Here is a 21,559-nt window from a genome sequence, read left to right as displayed (position 1 = left end):
GTTTCTCTTACGGATTTACATTTCTCAGGTTGAAAAGAAATTAAATATTATACTTGTGTTGGGACTTTCATTTTAACTGCCACCATGAATCTATTTTTTATACAAGTAATCTGAATACATGGTAACATTAAAAAAATTCGTAAATACAGATATCAAAAACAATGAAATAAATATCATCTATGATCCCAGAGATGTAGTGGAAACATTTTGAATCCTACAGTAATTTCTTTCCAGTTCTTGGCTTTCTTCTTCTACCAGCAGGCACTTTGTGCTAAAAGTTATGAGTTAATGTTTCCTAATGCAGACATCATTAGGAAAGAAAATTCAATATGGAAAAAGTCACAATATATTTCAAAGCTGAATTGAATTACCAGGGAATTATCTGCCTCTGTGGATATCTATGCCATGGTTCCTTTATGTGTGAATAAATAATGAAGGGCTGACTATACCAATTTCAAGTTCATATATTAAACAATTGGATTGGGCTCAGAGAATATAAGCTCTAATGAGCCAGCATCACCAGAATGGAATTTGTTTTTTTTTAAATCACACAGAAAGTTTTAGGGTGCCCGAGTAGCTCAGTCGGTTAAGCATCCGACTCTTGATTTCTGCTCAGGTCATGATCATGGTTTGTGAGTTTGTTCAAGCCCTGCATTAGGCTCTGCACTGACAGCGTGGAGCCTGCTTGGGATTCTGTCTCTCTCTACCCCTCCCCTGCTCTCTCTCTCTCTCTCTCTCTGAATAAATAAACATTAAAAACTAGAAATCACACAGAGGTTTTAAAATAAAAAATAATTATGATGCTGTGGGGAAACTCACTGATGGAAATGGAAGATATAATCTTTTCAAAGGGCAATTTGACAATACCTACCAAAAAAAAAAATGTATACTTATCTTTTGTTTCTGCAACTTTAATCCTGGAAAATTTCGTATATATTTTAATCGACTTACGTAGAGGATGATGTAAACATGTGTATTCAATGTGTTACTGTTCATAATATTAAAAGGTGGACTGTAGGTGACAAAATAACCCGTACAGCCACAGAACCGGATAGTACACAGTTATAACAAAAATGACAAGGCTTCCTATGTTTTCACATGAAAGATCTCCAAGGCAGGCTGTTAAGTAAAAAAAGCAAGGTGTGGAAGAAAGTATACAACATGCCGCCTTTTGTATAAGTAGGGAATATGTACTCTTATTTCCAACCCAAGAAATTAATGGTCAAAGGGTACAAGGTCAGTTATGAGAGGTAAATCGTGAGAGCCACTATAAGCATAGTACCTACAGCTAACAATATTGTATTGTACACTTAAAGTTTGCTAAGTGTACGCTTACATTAAGTGTTCTTTCATCATCATCGTCATCACGATCATCATCATCATCATCATCATAGAGGGAGGACGCTTTGGGAGGTGATGGATATGTTCATGGCCTTGATTATTGTGATAGCTTCATGCGTGTACACTTATCTCTAAACTCATCAAATTGTATATATTATACATGTACAGCTTTTTACATGTCAATCAAAATTTGCTATGGTGGTTTCTTTAAAAAAAGGTCATCAAACATGAACTATTGGGACTTAATCAAGATAAAAAGCTTCTGCACAGCAAAGGAAACAATCAACAAAACTAAAAGGCAGCCTGTGGAATGGGAGAAGCTATTTGCCAACAACATATCTGATAAAGGGATAGTATCCAAAATCTATAAAGAACTTATCAAACTCAGTACCCCCAAAAATAAATAACACAGTGAAGAAATGGGCAGAAGACATGAATAGACACTTTTTCAGACATCCAGATGGCTAACAGACACACGAAAAGATGCTCAACAGCATTCATCATCAGGGAAATACAAATCAAAGCCATGATGAGATGTCACCTTACATCTATCAGAATGGCTAAAATTAACACAGGAAACAACAAGTATTGACAAGGATGTGGAGAAAGGGGAACCCTCTTGCACTGCTGGTTGGAATGCAAACTGGTGCAGCTGGTCTGGAGAATAGTATGGAGGTTCCTCAAGAAACTAAAAATAGAACTACCCTACAATCTAGCAATAGCACTATTAGGTATTTATCCAAAGAATACAAAAATGCAGATTCGAAGTGGTACATGCAACTCAATGTTTATAGCAGCATTATCAACAATACAATATACGTTGTATATATATAATGTATATATACACACACATGCACACACATACACACGTATATATATATACGTGTATATATATATATACACACAAATACACACACATACACATATACACATATATACATATACACATGTATATATATACACACATACACATATACATACAATGAAATATTACTCAGCCATCAAAAAGAATTAAATCTTGCCATTTGCAATGACGTGGATGGAGCCTGAATGTATTATGCTAAGCAAAATAAGTCAATCAGAGAAAGATAAATACCGTATGCTTTCACTCATATGTGGAACTTAAGAAACAAACAGATGAACATATGGTAAGTAGGGGGGAAGAGAAGAGAGGGAAACAAACCACAAAAGACTCTTAACAAACTAAGGTTGCTGGAGGGGAGGTGGGTGGGAGATGGGCTAGATGGATGATGGGTACTAAGGGAGGCACTAGTTGTGATGAGCACTGGGTGTTGTATGGAAGTGAATCACTCCTGAAACTAATGTTGCACTGTATGTTAACTAAAATTTAAATAAAATAAATTTAAAAATTAAAAAAAAGTCATTACCATAGGAAACCAGCTAAAGGAATAGGGTAAAGATAGTGGTGAGTTGGAAATCCCAATCTATATTTTTTAATTTAATTTTGAATTTTAAAATTAATTCAAAATTAAATTAAAAGATATAAAGCAGTTCTGAATCATTCCACTACTTACTTCCAGCATTGGAAAAAATAAATTGTATTGATTTGACCTACTCTGGCTCCTATTGCCCAAGCATTCTGGCAGTATCTGCTACTTGTGTTTCCCCTTCAACAACATAAAAAGATGTTGTTTTTAGTTTTAGTCATATTTGGAAGGCCAAAATGCTAATAATGATTGGTGGGATCACATATAATTTTTTTGTCCACCTGCAATGCAAGTTTTTCTATAATAAATGAGCATTGTTGTAATAATAAAGAAAAGTCACTTAAAAATTTTGGGGGACTCTTAGCAATACCCATTTGAAGATAATCATCCTCCCCTAACGTGAATTTTAGAGCATCCTGATTTGACTCATGGAACAGAAGTAATTATAATGCAATTTGGGCTTTCAAAATACAAATATGCAGTGCTCAAAAATCAATAAAGTATCGTATTTACTGACATGGTTTTTAATGTTTATTTATTTATTTTTAGAGAGAGAGAGTGAGCAAGGGAGGGGCAGAGAGAGAGGGAGACAGAGAATCTCAAGCAGGCTCTGCACTGCTAGTACGGAGCTCGACGTGGGGCTCGAACTCATGAACCGTGAGATCATGACCTGAGTGGAAATCAAGAGTCAGACGCTTAACCAACTGAACCACCCAGGTGTCTCAAGTGATACTTTTAGAAGAACTGCAGGTGACATACATGTACTTAATATGACTTCTAAAACATAAATAGGAAAAAATATTATATAATGCTGTAATTGAGGCTCAAACTTCTTTCCAGGCCAAAAAGGAAACATCCTTTTTTGCTGCAAGAGAAGCAGTCTGGCTCCCCACCATATCACGTCATCACTGAATTCTAAAAGACACCGAGGAGGGCACCTGTTGGGATGAACACTGGGTGTTGTATGGAAACCAATTTGACAATAAATTTCATAAAAAAATAAATAAAAATAAATAAAAGACATTTATCATGTGGTCCTTCTCTGTGAGGAACACTAAATAATATAATGTACAACATCTTCATAAGTACTCTTTCAGAAGGTGTTGAGCTATTCTTTACGTGGACATTTCTCATATAAATCTTTACTATAAATCTCAGTGAAGACAATGATTAGAACGTCAGCTCTGTCCCATGATGGACTGAACAGAGCCTGGGGTGTGGACTGGAATGGCTTGGTGACGAGGGAGGAAATCTGATGGGCTGTTCTAGGATAAGGACTGGTGAAAGAAAATGAGTTACTTTAAAGAAAGAAGGACCCAAAAGGAGAGAGGTCCTGGAAGAAGAGAGAGAGGGAAAAAATGGGTAATCCAAAGGTCCCTGGCAATTGGGATAAACTCTCTCAGCTTGTGGAAAACCTCTTCCTCCCCACTCTTGGGATGCCTAAGCTCTGACTCCCACGGTATTTAGGCCTTTCTACGTTAGGGTGATCAAATAAACAAAACAGCCAGATCATGACATTCCACACAGGATACAACTCAGGGAGACTTTCCTTCTTTCCTTGACTTTTGACCCAAGGTCAGTGACCTGGTCACTTAAGGTTAAATTTAAGCAAACAGTGGTAATTATACCAACAGAACTGATCCTTGATCTAGATGCTAAAGACAGTGCTAGGAATTTTCTTTAAAATCCTGATATACTAATCATGACTTTTTGTGATAGCAGCTATCAAAAACCTATGAGAGAATGCTCAGTTTGAAAATTCTGAAGAAATGAAAGCCCTGTAAAATGAATCATATGCCTAGAATACTACTTGTATAATTAATGCCTTTCTGGAAAATGAAAGTTTTAGCAGCAACGACCACTAGCCCACCCATCTGCTGATCCTGTCCCTCATTTTCCTTTCCTCCCAGAGCCAAGCACAAGTTAAAGAGCCAGAGTTCACACTTACTCACAGTTGTGTGTGGGGGAGTGTCTTCCGACGCCTCATTTTTTGCATCTTTGAACCACAACCTCGTGGGGTTGTTGTGAGGATTTAATAAATCCACGTAGGTAAAGAGACCAACCCAGGGCCTAGCATACAGTAGACATTAAATAACTACTAGTTTTTTAGGACCAGTGCTTCCTAATCTTAATAAAGTCATCATCTGATAAACATACATTTGCACCCTCTTCCCCATTCCTGGAGACTCATTCCTAGGGAACTCTCCCCTAGGGAAGACTGTGTTGGAAAATTGATACTAGATTACCTTTCCCTAGAAAATATCCTGGGAAAATTGTGATTGCGTGTTATAAAAATTGGATTCCAAGGTCACATATCATTTAAGTTTGGGAAATATTGCTAAGCTGGTTTCTTTACTGGAGGGCTTCCAAAATCCTATAAAATGATGAGGTACGTTATAAGTCTCTGAAGTAAATAATGTGCAGTGCTTCCCAAACTTCTTTGCAAGTGGAACTCTTTTGGGGGCAGTATCAGACCTTGTCTCAAGGAACACTCCTGGAAACCCCTAGTTAATGGCCCCTGTACCTGGCTGTGCACTGCCCTCTGGGGTTAGGATCTGAGCTGCTGTATTATTCATAAAAGCTCCCTGGGTAATTCCACTGTATCCAATCCATAGACCAGCATTTGATGGCAGCTACCCCAGATTCCAGTTGGCAGATTCCATATTGACTCCGTATGACTTAATTTTTTAATTAAAAAATCTAAGAATTAGAAAAACTACTTTGTGCTGGGCATATCAATTCATAACTTTGAGTAAGACATTCACTACCATCTTAATGTGATTGTTGAAGGCAAGTGGCAATATTAAACTTTATTTTGCTTTTTAATTTAAAGCTTATGAAGATGATAGATTATGTAACTCTGATCAATATCATTCTGTCTGCTTCAAGTGGACATGATGAGTTTAAATTAAAGCATAAGAGGTCACAACACTCTTCACAAATGATAGAATGTTCCACCTCAGCTCTTCTATAGCCACATTTGTCCTCACCATTTCAATAATTATACATAGTAGATCATGAGGGAACAAGCAAAGCAAGTAGTTTAAGTGTTTGTGTGAATGTCTGGGGTTCTTTCTGAAATGAATACAACTTTTAAAGGAATGTCACAATCTAAACAAAGTCATTACTCTATTAAATTACCATGATGCAATATATTGTACGCTTTCTGAGGAAAATGCTTCCCTCTGGCTTTGTACGGAATCTTGGGAAATGAAACCTCTAGCGATTATTGATGGAAAAACTTTTAGATGGTCTGTGATGAAGTACTGTGGAAACAGCACCATTCCAAATGTACATTGAGTCATTTTGATTTTGTTATTTTCTCCAAAGGTAAATTTGTTCAATGGTCTCACTGATTCTAGAGAAGTGCATCCGTCAGTGTGGTCCAGCAGACAGACCTTTATATCAAGGGGGCGGTCCGCATTTAAAGGGTTATATATTTGATGATGATGTGTGTACATACGTGTGTGTGTATGAATGACTCTCACGCATGTGCACTTGTTAGAATGATAGAGGTAGTGAGAAGGGGAATGACGGTAGAGGCCATGGCAAGGAGGAGAAGAACAATGAGGAGGATATATATATAAATAAAGCTGGAGGTAGGGTACGGAGAAAGCTCTTAGGTTCACTTCTTTGCAGGAAGTCCAGGATGTTGCCTCCTTATCAAAGCCAGGCTGGTTACTGTTTTCATATAAGTGGAGCTAGACATCATTTCTAAAGAATCCATTAGTGGCCAGACAGATTCAGAGGCTCCGGATTGCAGGGGCTAGGACAGCTGATTAGCATACCGGGACAGCTATTAAACCAATGAGGAGTCGTGTGCAGTCCAGGGAAGGTGTGGGATTATTCAGGGGGGTGTTTCAGTCAAGTCTGATCACCTGGGCTGAGCCATGTGAGTCACCCCTCTCTGTCCCTTGATTACACACCAGGAATTTCAGCCTAGATTAGAGATGAAGGGGAGAGGTGTCCAGGGCTGGGCTTCTCCTCAGCACATTTCTGCCCTCAGGCTCCAACCTCAAGAAGAATTTACCTTGCTGCACTGCTACCTGTTGAATATGTTTCGCTAATGCTTTCTAATCTTGTTTAACTTGTGTGATCAGATGAGCCAAAAAGCATTTGCCTAGACCTATAGCTTATTTTAATGTTAAAATAAGCATAAAAAATCTCACATTTAATGTCATTCATACCCATGAATGTGCTGTTCGGCAACTAGGTACAGAAGCTCAATAGTTAGTGTGCACAACTAAAATTAACATGACTTTGATGCATCCACATAAATGGCTACACTTTGTCTTGCTTTGGGTGTGCCCCAGTATCCACAACCAACACCAATGTCCACAGCTCACTGAGAAAACAAACCCCAACAACAAAACCACAGGTGAATTTCTATGGGCTCTCCTGATGGCTTGTGTAGGGCTTGCAGTTAGCTATGCCTTAGGGTATGGGTTTAGGGCCCAAGAAAAACCACAGCAGGCCTTCCCCTTCCTTTTTCTCTGACACTTGAATGTTAAGAAAATGACAGTGTGATTTAATAGGGAGTTATCCAGACCTGAAATCTTCGCTCTGCTACCAATAGGCTTGGGCAGGTCACAGACCTTTGTAAGCTCCAGTTTCCATAAAACAAGGGAGGAGAACAGAACTAGATTGTCTTTAAAGGTTTTTCCCAGACTTTTATATTTTGTAATTCTGTGATTTCTATAAATAAGATAAAACTAATACCAAGGGCACTAGGAGGGGAGATGCAGCATAGAAGGCATAGAATGGGCATATTTTAAGCAAGGGTTTGTGTCGGGAAGGGATAGGAGAGGCAAAGCAGGAAGCGGCCTGGTGGCCCAGCGGACACTGCTGTAGGCTGCACATCCTCTCTCTCACCACTGGGTGGAGCCAGCTCCTCGCCTTGTAGCTGCAGATGGACCCACTGCGTTGCAGGTTTAGTGGGTGGAAACCAGCATTAAATAAGGAGAAGGAGAAAGTGAAACAGAACCTAACCCCAAATATCAGAAGGCATCAGACACAGGGTGTTATTTTGACAAATTTAGTTTCCCTATTACGTATAAGAATGTGCATATCAGGACATAATGTTATAAACTTTTTCTTTGGTTCGTGATCAAACATGTTTGATAAATACCTTGCTGATGTTCCCTTCCAAAATAGAATTGTAGCCCTAGGGAGGTCTAGGTCTTTATCTACCTAGGTCTCCATCTCTCCTCCCCCCACACCCCCATAACTTCCCTTCTGCCTCCCCTCTCTAACCTCCCTGACTACTGCTTCCCTCCCCTCTCTCCCTCCTTTCCCTCTTCTTCCTCTTGTTACCCACTCACTTTACTGCTCTCTCTAGCTTCTCCTCTATCTAGGTATTTAATCCCTCTCTATCCACCACCTTTCTTTGTGCCCCCCAACCCTGGTCAACGTCATTTCTGCCCGGAACTACTTCCCTCTTCCACCTCTCCTTTCCTCCACCTCAAAGCACAAGACACAGTGGAACTGGGAGCCTGACACCGGGACCTTGCCCCACTCCTCCCCCAGGGTTGAGACTGACTCACAAACTTCTCCCTGTTGCCTCTCTCAGCCTCCTTGCTAGACTTCACCACTCTCCTCCCTTGGCAGGCCTTTTTTCAAGGTTTCCTCCATCATTAAGGGAGCCATCCCTGGTTGTAGAAATACTACCAGCTACTTAAAACCAATCTCAAATGCCCTTCCCTCTCTGAAACCTTTCCTATTTTTCCAACGGAAGCTATTTTCTTTGCTCCTTTTAACTGCATTTGTGCTTCCCTCCACCCTGATTACAAGGACCTAAATAATTCCCAGAACTCAGGGGGCAGAGCCTGCGTTTGATTCATCACTGGGTACTAGCTCCAACTAGCACAGGGCTGGCCCAAGAAGGAACTCTGGGAAGATAATGGAACTGTGGGCTGGGCCACTGGTTCACTGCTATTTCCCATCACTTCCCCCAGCTCCTCCCCCACTGCTGCACACCATCCTCTGCTGCTGGCTGACCTTGCCCACCTGGTACCCTGGTGGGCTGACTTTGGCCCGGCCAGTGTTCCCAACTTAGCCGCACATAGCTCAGGTCCTTCTCCCTCAGCCTTGAGCCCAGAAACAGTAGGCTGGGACTGCATTGGGTAGAGGCCAGGGCCAAATCTAAGCTTCCAGCCAAGCCAGCAGGGAAGAAGTGTACCAGAGGGATATGTGGCTCTGGTTGTCAGTCTTCCACTTGCCTTTCCAACCCTTGTTGAAAAATTACATCTTTCAGGTAATTATTGTAAGACTGTGGGACCTTGGTGACATACCTGTGGAAGAACTGGGTTGAAGTGTTCCTCAAATGTGGGGATCCACCTAGAAGCTGGTTAGATATGAATCAAATTAACCAGCTTTTGCAGTCCCAGTTGGTGGTCTATGGAGTGGGGGAAGGGGAGAGAGCACTGACATGGGAAACCAAACTCCTGGGATCTATGCCTGATCTTTAAAGGGGGAGAGGGTGTCCCACACTGGGTAAGTCACTGGCTCCTTTCTGGGTCTCAATGTCCTTATCTGTAAATGGAGATAGTTGTACTTGATGGTGAGGAAGACCGTCAGAGCCCTGACAGCAGAGATTTTATAAAAATGTTATTACTCTGGGGCGTGTGGGTGGCTCAGTAGATTAAATGTCCGACTTCAGCTCAGGTCATGATCTCGCCATTTGTGAGTTCCAGCCCCACATAGGGCTCTGTACTGACAGCTCAGAGCCTGGAGCCTGTTTTGGATTCTGTGTCTCCCTCTCTCTCTGCCCCTCCCCTATTCGCACTCTGTCTCTCTCTCTCTCTCTCTCAAAAATAAATAAACATTAAAAAAATTTTTTTAAATGTTATTACTCAGACTCACATACAAATAACATAAAAATAACTGGAAAGCAAAAAAGTAAAGTTCAGATTTAACTGAAGGTGATAAGCATTTTAAACCGTTGTCCTTACTTACAGAAGCTGAAAATCTAATAAAGGCAAATTGAAAATAAATAATTTTTTTGAATTACAAATTGCAAGTTGGTTAAAAAAAAAAACAACCATTACTTGGGGGGGTGCCTGGGTGGCTCAGTCAATTAAGTGCCGGACTCTTGGTTTCAGCTCAGCTCATGATCTCACAGTTCATAAGTTCAAGCCCCATGCCAGGCTGACGACTAATAGTGCGGAGCCTGCTTGGGATTCTTTTTCTCCCTTTCTCTCTCTTCCCCTCCCCTGCTCATGTTCTCTCTCTTTCTCTCTCTCAGAATAAACAAATAAACTTAAAAAAAAAACCATTACTGTTTGGGGGCTCTATTTATGGAATATACTATCTTACCTGAGTGCTCCTGCAATGCTTAGCAAAATACAATAGAAATGGATTTAGTTCTTGTGTATATAAGTTTCATTATCTTTATGATTTTATAAAAAGGAGGTATAGTATGAAAATGGGGAGAACAGAGGGTAAAAACTAAGTATCATTCCACTTATACCTCCAGTTTCTCTAAAACCATTACTTACATTGTATTGTTCTTCTTCACAGAAATTTTGGTGCTTGAGAATTTCTCTGTTCAATATTTATATAGACAAAGGTCCTTGAGAATGATAACACACACATACACACACTAATCTTGGTTGTCATTTTTCAAAGTGACACCATTTAAAAGATCAACACTAACAAACTGAGAAATTTAACATATTCTTCATATCAGCCTTGGTCTAGGTAATAATTTCCTAGTGGCTCAGCTAACTGTATCATTCAGGTAGTATGAGCTACCTCATTCAGGAGCTCAATCTCTCCACTTCCCAATATTCTTTTCTCCCTCCCTCCCTCCCTCCCTCCCTCCTTCCCTCACTCTCTGGAGCATAGGCAGATAACCTAAACTGTGCACTAGTAACGAGAGGAATGTGTCTGTTAGTGGCACTTAACCATAACTTTGTAAAGATGCAAACAACTGGGGTTAAAAAGAACCTTTGGATATTTTCAGGTTAAAAAGTAACTATTTCATAAGTATTCCTGAAAAGCAAACAGGTGTTTGGACCATTCTATGGTCCTCCCATTAAGAAGTTCCCAGGAAGTTAGTATCCAAAATATATGAAGAATTTATACAACTCAACACCAAAAAGCCCCCAAACAATACAATAAAAAAATAAACAGAGGACCCGAATAGACATTTTCCAAAGAAGACATACAGATGGCTAACACACAACATGAAAATGTGATCAACATCACCGATCATCAGGGAAATGCAAATCAAAACCACACTGAGATACCACCTTACTCTTCTCAAAATGGCTAAAATAAAAAGACAAGAGATAACAAGCACTGCAGAGGATGTGGAGAAAAAGGGACCCTTATGCACTGTTGATGGAAATGTAAATTGGCGCAGTCAATACGGAAAACTGTATGGAAGCTCCTCAAAAAATTAAAAATAGAAATACCACATGATCCAATAATTCTACTACATTTTTACCCAAAGGAAGCAAAAACACTAATTTGAAAATATACATGCACTCTATGTTTATTGTAGCATTACTTACAATAGCCAAGATAAGGAAATGACCTAAGAACCCATCAACAGATGAATGGACAAGGAAGATGTGGTGTAAACACACACACACACACACACACACACACACACACACACACACACACTGAAATATTACACAGCCGTAAAAAGGATGAGAACTTGCCAGGTGCAACAACATGGATGGACCTAGAGGGTATTATGCTAAATGAAATAAGTCAGACTGAGAAAGCCAAATGCTATATGGTTTTACTCATATGTGGAGTCTTAAAAAACCCAAATGACTAAACAAACAAAAAGCAAAATCAACCTATAAATATAGAGAACAAACTGATGGCTGCCAGACAGAGGGGCATGGGGAAGATGGGCAAAATCAGTAAAAGGAAGTGGGAGATACAGGCCTCCAGCTGTGGAATGATTACGTCACAGGAATGAAAGGCACAGCATAGGAAATACAGTTGATGACCTTGTAATCATGTTGTATGGTGACAGATGGCAGCTATGCTTGTGGGGAGCACAGCGTAATACACAAACTCATCAAGTCACCATGTTGTGCACCTGAAACTAATGTGTCAACTACACACAAATAAAAAAACTAAAAATTAAAAAAAGAAGCCTCCAGGAAACTCCTTCATTCAGATATTCAATCAATGTGCTATGAAGGCTATAATTGTTAAGATTCTGGTAGTGATGAGGAAAAAAAAAACATACCTAATGGTTTTCCCTATCTTGAGACTTTCACAAACAAAAGACTGAATTATGACTTAAGTGGCATTAGCCATTAGTCTGCAAACTGTAATTCTATTTTTAGTCTGTGAGCCCATCCATCCATCCATCCATCCATCCAACAAATATTTACTTAAAGTGTACTGTGTGCCAGGGTATGCAGTAAAAGACATGGTCTTTTATGGAGTTCACATTTCCTGCATTTTCAAAGTTGCCTTAATTGCCATTTTCTCTCTTATTTATTAGAGATCTTAGAGGTGTTATGCTTTTTTCAATTTATCAACATGTGTATGGCATAAAGGGAAAGCCCACAATATGAGAAAAGCCTTAGCCTCCAGATACTGTAGAGAATTAATACACAGCTTGATTTTCTTGGATGTTCCCTAAACTGTGAATAATTTAAAACATTAATTTTTTTTGGTGGAGGGCTTACTATATGCAGAATTCTTTTCTTTTTAATGTAGATTATACTAATGACTCAGCATTAGTACTAATATCAGTAATTATGCTATACTATAATACAGTGGCTGTTCTGGGCTCTGTATTGGGATAGAGAATCAATACTGAGTAGACCTTGACCACCATGATTTCAGGGGTTCTTTTTCCTTTTTTTTTTTTTTTTTTTTTGCAGTTTATCTATCTTCTTTTACTTTACGCTAGTAATATCAAATTACTTGCTCAAGTTCTTGAGTCTTATTTACTGCTTCTAAGTTGCTATGGTCTTGGAAATGACCTAACCATCTAACAAGATTGTTAAATAATCTAACAAGAGGTAAAGTGGTTGTTGGGACAGATAGAAAGGTGCTTCTATGAAAAGATAAGAGCTGTATCTTTGTGATATCTCTTTTGGTTGCTCAGAGGTTGGTTTTTATTTTCTTCTGGTTTCTTAATAACATTATAAATAGGTAACATTTGCTGAATAGCTGTGTTCTTGATAATTAAATTTATGCCTATACAGAATGTAGTATTCCATGTGGTTTAACTTGAGGGTTTCTTAGAACTATATTTTGTTTTTGTTTTTGTTTTTTTTAATGTTTATTTATTTCTGAGGCAGAGAGAGACAGAGCATGAGTGGGGAAGGGTCAGAGAGAGAGGGAGACACAGAATCAGAAGCAGGCTCCAGGCTCTGAGCTGGCAGCACACAGCCCGACGCGGGGCTCGACCTCACAAACCGTGAGATCATGACCTGAGCCGAAGTCAGTCGCTCAACCGACTGAGCCACCCAGGCTCCCTTAGAACTATATTTTGTAACTGGTAGCTGTTTCAGCTACTTAAAAATTACCAAACTGCTTACTATGGCTTACTAGAGTGATATCACAAAACAAGAGTAAGAGGTTGTTACTTTGAAATGAATATTCTTTTCCCTTATACATTGATTTGGCAAAAGCAGGGCTCACAGGAAGTGCATGTTGTGATCTCTAGACTTCTATATCTAATCGGTTTGGTAAGAAAATGGGGAAAGTGAGACTTGTTGACTAAATTCCAGAGATCATAAATCAAAAAAGTGAAAGTAATACGCCTTACTGCTTACCAGTCCAATGTCTTCTCAGATATCCTGAGGGAGGTGGGATAATGCTGAGCAGGACTCAGAGGACAGAATTGGGGATCAGTGGTCAAGAATGGCTTTACTGGGATCTTATTAAAGAGACAGGAGGAAGAATATTTCTACGTCTGGAGACTTCCAGACAAACCAAATGGAAAGTGCTGAAATTTGTGATAAAAAAAAAAAAAGAAAGAAGGAAAGAAGGAAAGAAAGAAAGGAAGGAAGGAAGGAAGGAAGGAAGGAAGGAAGGAAGGAAGGAAGGAAAAGAAAGACTGGGAACTTCTATTAAGTACTCCAGGAAGTTTTCCCTTAGAGCTTACTGGTTTCATAGTCTGACAAGGTTATCATGTCATGGGAACTACACATTTTCTGTTCTTTTAAAACTGATGCCATTTGATGACATAACAGGGTATTAATCATCAGGAGTTGATAAGAGAAGAGTGGTTCTCCACATCCTATTCAGACCTTTTAGAGCTCTGGATCATTTTACATCCAACTCTTGCTTGCTCTTAGTTATTCTTAGCAAAGGGCCATACTGAGGTCTTATTTTCTAGAGCTGGGCTGTCCAGTGTGATAGCCACTTGCCATCTAAATTTGTTAAATTGAATAAAATGAAAAACTCTGTTCTCAGTAGCACAGATCACACTTCAAGTGTTCAACTGCCATGCAAGTTTGGTGGCTATAGTATTAAACAGCAAGGACACAGAACATTTCCAGAAACATTGAAGAAAGCTTTATTGGATAGTACTGTTCTACAGTCTTGCCTCACCTGTTCATAGGGTCTCATCAGGAACTCTTGGGGCTGGTAGTTTTATCTCCAGCATGGCTACTTAACTTGGTAAATGCCTTGATAAGCCTGACCATAGGACTTCCTCCTGAATTGTATCCTACAACATTCAACCTCGACCTTTAGCCCCTTTCTTCAATAGAGTTCCGAGACAGCATTAGGACTTTATACCAACACTATTCTTGCGTCTTGAGATTCCCTTTCTTTGTTATGTTTTGGAAACTGAGTTATTTCCATTTGTTGGCTATGTAATTAACCAACCAATGTTCTTGCTGACTCAGTTAACAATGGAACGTGTTTAGTATGCTGTAGAGAAGATACTTAAATTGGGAGTTGGACAAAATGAACTATGAGGCTTTAGGGCCCTATGGTTCTATTTTAACAAAACATAGAGGGTTGACTGATATTCCCTATAAGCTGTCAAAAAATGTGTTCCATTAGGTATTCTGATTATCTATATATTTATTTACATATGTTTTTGTTTTGGTTGAAGGTGGGGATTATCAGGTAGTTGGGGACAGAGGAGGAATTTAACTTGAAAAAAAAAAAACTTCAATGGAATTTGATACGTATGGCCCACAAGGTAAAATAATTAGCCTTAGATGAATTCTAGTGTCAGAATTCCCCACAGTTTTGCTGAGGGGAAGCTACTTTCAGTTCCTCAAAGCCTGGTTATCATTCTGATTGGATATGAAGATGCTGCCCTAAGGAGAACTGGGGAGGGACATTGCCGAATTCTTGACTTCACTCTCCATGAGCAATTTTGGACAATTGTGGAAAAATAGGGGTGAGTGAGAAAAAAGTCTACAGCAACTGACTTAGAAAACTTAACAGGTAGGGGCGCGTAGGTGGCTCGGTCAGTTGAGCGTCTGACTTCGGCTCAGGTCACGATCTCATGGTTCGTGAGTTCGAGCCCCAGCATCTGGCTCTCTGCAGTTGGCCCAAAGCCTACTTTGGATCCTGTGTCCCCCTCTCGGTGCCCCTCCCCCACTCATGCTCTCTCTCAAAAATAAACAAACATGAAAAAAAAAAAAAAAAAGAAAATTTAACAGGTAATATCACCAGGCAGTAGCAGGTAATATTACCAGGCAACATTTGCCAATCAGCTTTGATCCACTCATTGAGAGGCCCTGATGATGAGTATTTATGGCCCTAAGTATGCTCTGGGGAAACCCTCCACCAACCTACTTGTTATGAAAATCGTAGATCTCCTGGATGTTGCCAAAGATGATATGCTCTTTATTAAGGATCCCAGGGGGGATCTCCTCCACGCCACTGGTCATTTCCCACAGGTAGGTCTGTAAGATAGCAACATCTTCATCACTGGCAAGTACTACAAAATGCAGACAAAATAAACAGGTCTTCACATGGGAGGGCTAAGACTCAGACTGGGCTTGCATATGGAGTGTAAAAAGTGAGATGGTAAATAAACAGAACGGGAAGAAAGAAAACCCAAATGTTCCATTACCTTCAACTGTTGCTAGGGAAACTCACATTCTGGACTCTAGCAAAGTACAAACTCCACATTCCTCTTATTAAACGCGTGTGTGTTTGAGTGTGTCTGGGGGAAGGTGTAAATTGCAGACTCAACTTAAGTTCACTGAGTATGTCATGGTTTTTATTTTGAATTCAAGTCTTGTCTATGCTAGCTGGGGCTAGCTCCAATCTGAGAAGAGTTTCTTTTCAAAAGCATTTTAAAATCCCCTGCAATTACTACTGACTCTGGGAGAAAGATTTCCTTTGTTGGCTTTTATGTGTTAAGCTCCGGGAGAAGACAAGGAGCACTGAGCTCTTCTCAAGGACTTGATGCTGGCAAGGCTGTCATTTTTCCAATACAGCTGTGAACTGATTACTGCAAGACTTACCTCTAAGCACTCATGTAAGTCCCTTACATACGCCTTCTCTGTCTGCAGTAATTCAGCCATAATGAATCTAGAAGAAAACAAATGGGCTTTTAGTTGGTTCAGGGTAGAATACCTCCCCTCCTTCAAACTTCCCTTCCCCACCCCAGCATTTATGACATTCCTGAATGACCCCATTTTTCTGCTTTACCAACATGTCTCTTCCTTTCTTCAAAATTCCTTGCCTCTGAGTATTATCATTGGTTCTCTATCCCTCCAGCATGTTTGTGTTCAGCTAGCTCCATATTCATTCCCTTTCCTGCCTCAGTCTCGCCACTCTGTGATGCTTTGCTGACACGCGTGTGTCCTCCATTACACGTGTGTGCTCACATGTATGCACAAACATGCAGCAACACTCATACTCATTCTCACCAGCTAGAGAGCTCCACTCTCACCTTCCTGCATGGAAGTCTCACAGCTCCCAGAATGAGGATTTCTGTTTCCTGTTCAATAGAACTGTTGACTTTTACCAAAATGGTAGCAGTACTAGAAGTCAAACCAGGTTTAAAAGCCAGGCACAGATGCCCAAGACGCTGCCACTGAGACTGGGGGGGGGGGGGGGGGGGGGTAGCACACTTTTTCTGTAAAGAGCCTGATAGTCAATATTTGTGGGCAACTTTGCTGTTGTAATGTGAAAGGAGCCACAGACAATATGAAAAGAAAAAGTGTGGTTGTGTTCCAATAAAACTTTATTTATGGACACAAAAAGAATTTTATCCAATTTTCACATCATAAAATATTTTTCTTTTGATATTTTTTCAACCACTTAAAAATATTTTAAAAATAACTTTATGCTTACAGACTATGCGAAACAGACGAGGGGTCAGATTTGGCCCGCAGGCCATAGTTTGCTGACCTCTGGCCTAGATTATCCTGTACACGTTGATGCTATTTCTAACGGGGCTTGTTTGCAGCACAGACTGGTGTGAGTGAAGCTGAGCAAGCAAATCCAGGCACAGCACAAGTTAACAATGTTGTGACTGCTCTTCGGTCTCCCGTAAAGCAAAGCTTGTGCTTCACATCTGTAAGGAGAGAGCTCCCTTCCACTTGGGCCCCAAAACAACACAATGCTCTCTGGCAGTTATTAAACTTATGATGTGTGGCTTCACTGAAGTATACCTACTTCATTTTCTTTCTTTTACAGATTTTTAGTAAAAAATGGTGCTTCCTAGCTGACATGTGATATGCAGTAATGTCTAATTTGCCAAAGTATATGCTTACACATTTATCTTATAGGCTTTCTATGTCAGTTTTTCATGGTAGTTCATAACGAAAGCCCCAATTTGAAGGTGCTCCATCACATGAAAGTTTTGAGAATGACTATCCCTAAAGTGTCCCCTGTGGGGAATTTCACAAGAAATATGAAAATGAGCAGCATCTTTTCCTGGACCTTTACCTTTGTGGGATTTTCCTTAAAGCAATACACTGTTCTAGCAGTGGTCTTTCTATTAATATTAAAGTATTAATTAAAAAAAAATTTCCTTTTGCAGGAGTTAAGTAGCCACTCTCTTAATATTCTTACTCTATTGGTAGAGTGGAAAGGGCATGAGCTTTAAAGTCAGACAAATAGAAGCTGAGTTATGATTTTGTCATTTACTAGAGGTAGGACTTGCTTCTCCAAACCTCAGACTCCTTACTTATATAACAGCTGATAGCACAGGGTTGCTGAAAGGATTAAGTAAGATCACATAAGCAAAGTTTCTTATACACTGCAGGTACTTGGTAGACAAGGAAAGACGGAAAATCAGGAGGAACATAATCTGAGATGCTTTGAAAAGTTATCTTTGATTTTACTGCCTTGGTTTCTGGTATTCTTCCACCCTCTCCCTTTTCCTCCATCTGCTTCCTGCAGTCTTGACCGTCTTTCTTCATAATTTAGCTCCACTACCCTCCATCTCATTTTGTTCTCTTTTCCACCTGCCCTTTAACATCCTCTGGCTATTTGGTGACCCTGAGAGAGTCCAGCAGGAAGATTTGGCCAAGTATGATCTCTTTATTATCCTCCTTGTTACAGGCTGAATTATGTTCCCCCAAAATTCATATGTTAAAGTCCCAACTCCTAGTACCTCAGAATGCAACTTTCTTTAGAGATAGCCATTACAAATGTAAATAGTTAAGACTGGGTCATACTGGAGAAAGGTAGGGCCCTATTCCAAAGTGACTGGTGTCATTAAAAAAGGGAGAAATAGGGGCGCCTGGGTGGCTCGGTCGGTTAAGCGTCCGACTTCAGCTCAGGTCATGATCTCACGGTCTGTGAGTTCGAGCCCCGCGTCAGGCTCTGTGCTGACAACTCAGAGCCTGGAGCCTGTTTCAGATTCTGTGTCTCTCTCTTTCTCTGCCCCTCCCCTGTTCATGCTCTGTCTCTCTCTGTCTCAAAAATAAATAAACATTAAAAAAAAATTTTTTTTAAAGAAGAGAGAAATATGTATATATTTTGGGAGAATGCCATGTGCACCTGAAGCCAGCCATCCGGAAGGTAAGGAGAAAGGCCTGGAACAAATCCTTCCTTCCAAGCCCTCAGAAGGAATCAACTCTGCCAACACTTTGATCTCAGATTTCCAGTCTCTAGAACTGTGAAACAATATATTTCTGCTGTTGAAACTACCTAATTCATCATACTTTGTTACAGCAGCCCAAACAAATACACTTCCCAGATAAAACACAAGCTCTGGCTTTGCAGACTGGCTTCAGTTTCTTCAGCTCCAAGGGACCTGTGGTCCTACTCTATTTTGATAAAATCAACTACATTGGGCTTCTTAATTTTAGGACACACTATTTTTTTCCAGCACTACCCAAAAATGAATCTGTCAAAACGTTTTCCATAAAGCCCTTGCAAGATCTCTGGGTATGTATAATTCCCCAGCACCAATATAAAGAAAGCAGAGTGATCAAGAAATGTTTTATATGGTGGGCATGGTTCCTTGTTTCCACTATCCAATGCTCTATAATTCTTGATTTGTGTGAAGTGTGGCTAGAAGCATCATGTCTGTCCATTCCACCCTTCTGTGGGTGGTCATGAGGACACATTAAGCTGTCAAAAGGGTCATGTAGCAGAGAAAAACAAGAGGAGCTTGCTAATTGGGTGAAAGCTCTCCAAAACATACTCTTTCTTCCGGGCTGACTTCCGCTTCTCTTCATTGACTTCATGGTTGGCATCCCGTAGCTTGACCTCACGATCTGAAAGGCTTGCTGGGATGATGTCCAGCTCCAAGTCCTTATTGTCCTACACAGAGAGAGATGGCAGAGGTCATCTGAGAGATGCTTCGGGAGAGCAACTCACCAAAGTTAGGGGAGGAGGTAGAAGGCAAAACGGGAGAAAGATATAATGGAGCAAGTTCAGAAGATGGGGAATCCCTCAAATGGCCACCTACGAGTGCTCTTCTTTAAGGAATATACATTTTTTTCCAAATAAGAAATATATAAAATGTTCAAGTCAAATGGTCAGGGCTAATATCCTAGCAAGGAAAAACAATAAGTATATTTAATAATTAGAGTCATATTTCCCCAAGGATTTCAGTCCTTATTAAATCAATTAATCTATCTATCTATATGCACACACACATATAAATTAGTCTAAGATTGGTTATTAAACATTAAAACAGTGTGAAACCGAAATACATAAAGATATAAGAAAACTTTCATTTGTCAAGGGAAAATAATAAAAGCCAATATTTTTATTTAAATGAACAACTTCCCTTGTAAATAGAAAGCGAAATGATAGAACAATTACAAAATTTTCTAGCTGCCCATCCCTGCTTATTTCAACCACTGTTTTGTATGTATACAGGGTGGGAGCCTTTAGAAAAAAATCTCACAGTTTAAAGCATGGGGGATATGTTATTATTTCCCTCAATTTTAGCGGTTTAACTAGTGCACTCTCTAGTCTGCTCTGCTTCAGAGCATGAGCCTATTTAAAGATTTAAGAATTAGAAATCCTAGGATTAAATTGCCAGCCTATATTTAGCTCTTAATTCATAGGTTACTGACCTCTATTACAAAGAAGAGATTAACAGTCAGTCTTTCCTTGATTCATGGCAAATAGTATCTCTTTTCAGCTGAAATGTCAAATAGCCTTTGTACAATTGCATCCCTTATTCTTGAAAGAGCACTATTGTGCATACTGGGGACCCTAACATTTGCTGATTAACATAATTGGTTGGAAGATGGTACTGATGAACCCAAGGTAAAGGGTTTAATCGTCAAAGGCAACAGTTAACTCTACACATAGAAAAACTGTTCTGTAGCCATGGGTCCCACCCCTGGCCAGCCAATTTTGCTGTATAGTACTAATCATGAGGGGCTGGAGGCCAACGGCTTACCAAGATCCATCCCCTCCACTAGAAAAACCACACAAGGCAGGTGTTCTAGGGGTCAATAGCTCAGAAAGATTGCTCTGGACAGCCCACTTCCTTCCATGGTAATGAGATCAGTGGCATGGAGAGGGAGAGAAGGGAGGATGTCCCAGCTAAGCAGCCCCCATGCCTACCTCTGTGTTGACGCCGAGGGCTTTCTCCAGGGAGTACCGGTACTTTCCCATCCTCAAGGAGAAGTCTCTGTAATGCTTGTCCACTGTGGTCACCCATTTCCTGATCTCTGTGGCATGAATGTGGCCTTTTTCCACAAAGCTATCGGCCAGTTGAATCAGAAGCTTCACCTTCTCCTTTGTTTGCTGTCCCAAAAGATGGTCTTAAATTACTAGATTACATTTACTCTCATGGCCCTTCAGTCCCGTCCCTCTTTTCTTCACAGCAGCCACAGATACCTCACTGCCTGCCTGGGTTTATAGCCCAGCTCTCACTTACTAGCTGGGAGATCTTGAATAAATTAGTTAAATCCTCAGTGCCTCAGTTCCTTTACCTGCAAAATAGGGATCATAATAATCCTACATCATAGGTTGTTGTGAACATTTCATGAAATGACAATGTAGAATGCTCAGAACAGTGCCTGGAACATAGTGCTGATATTAAGAGCTCAGGAAGCAATACATGTTAGCCATCATGACTACTGTAAGAATCTTACACATTAATATATTTATCAGTTCACAGAATAGGTTAAAGTCACATCTGAGATCCATTTGAGTCTTAAAGTATCTCTAAAAGGTGGATGGAAGGAGGTGGTGTGGGGTCTTTTTGAGCCAAGATGAAAAAAGCTGAGGCTTAGAGAGGCTTAGGGCTTGTTCAAATTCATACCACCTGTGAGCGACACAGCCTGTTTGCCTCTGGACCAAAGTGCCTAGTTCTCTTCCCTTCACTGTATTGGCCTTAAGTGGGCTTGTCAACAGGTAAGCTGACATAGGCCAGGATCTAAAGA

General features: G+C 40.1%; 1 protein-coding gene across 21 annotated transcripts in view; it reads right to left on the bottom strand.

Annotated features, from left to right (window-relative positions):
- The window catches only part of KALRN (kalirin RhoGEF kinase), a 675,561-nt gene that overhangs the window by 239,355 nt on the left and 414,647 nt on the right, over positions 1 to 21,559 (bottom strand). For all 21 annotated transcript variants that reach the window (XM_045502312.1, XM_045502314.1, XM_045502313.1 and 18 more), the window contains exons 22-25: positions 20,736 to 20,918; positions 19,354 to 19,472; positions 16,214 to 16,280; positions 15,537 to 15,646 (exon numbers count right to left, since the gene is read on the bottom strand). In XM_045502312.1, coding sequence (XP_045358268.1) covers positions 15,537 to 15,646; positions 16,214 to 16,280; positions 19,354 to 19,472; positions 20,736 to 20,918 — 479 coding nt within the window. The remainder of the gene's footprint in view (positions 1 to 15,536; positions 15,647 to 16,213; positions 16,281 to 19,353; positions 19,473 to 20,735; positions 20,919 to 21,559) is intronic.

The sequence above is a fragment of the Leopardus geoffroyi genome, chromosome C2 (genome assembly GCF_018350155.1).
Source record: "Leopardus geoffroyi isolate Oge1 chromosome C2, O.geoffroyi_Oge1_pat1.0, whole genome shotgun sequence".
Taxonomy (NCBI): Eukaryota; Metazoa; Chordata; class Mammalia; order Carnivora; family Felidae; genus Leopardus; species Leopardus geoffroyi.
The sequence above is the reverse complement of the archived record's forward strand: the minus strand, read 5'-3'. Positions and strand labels throughout refer to the sequence as shown.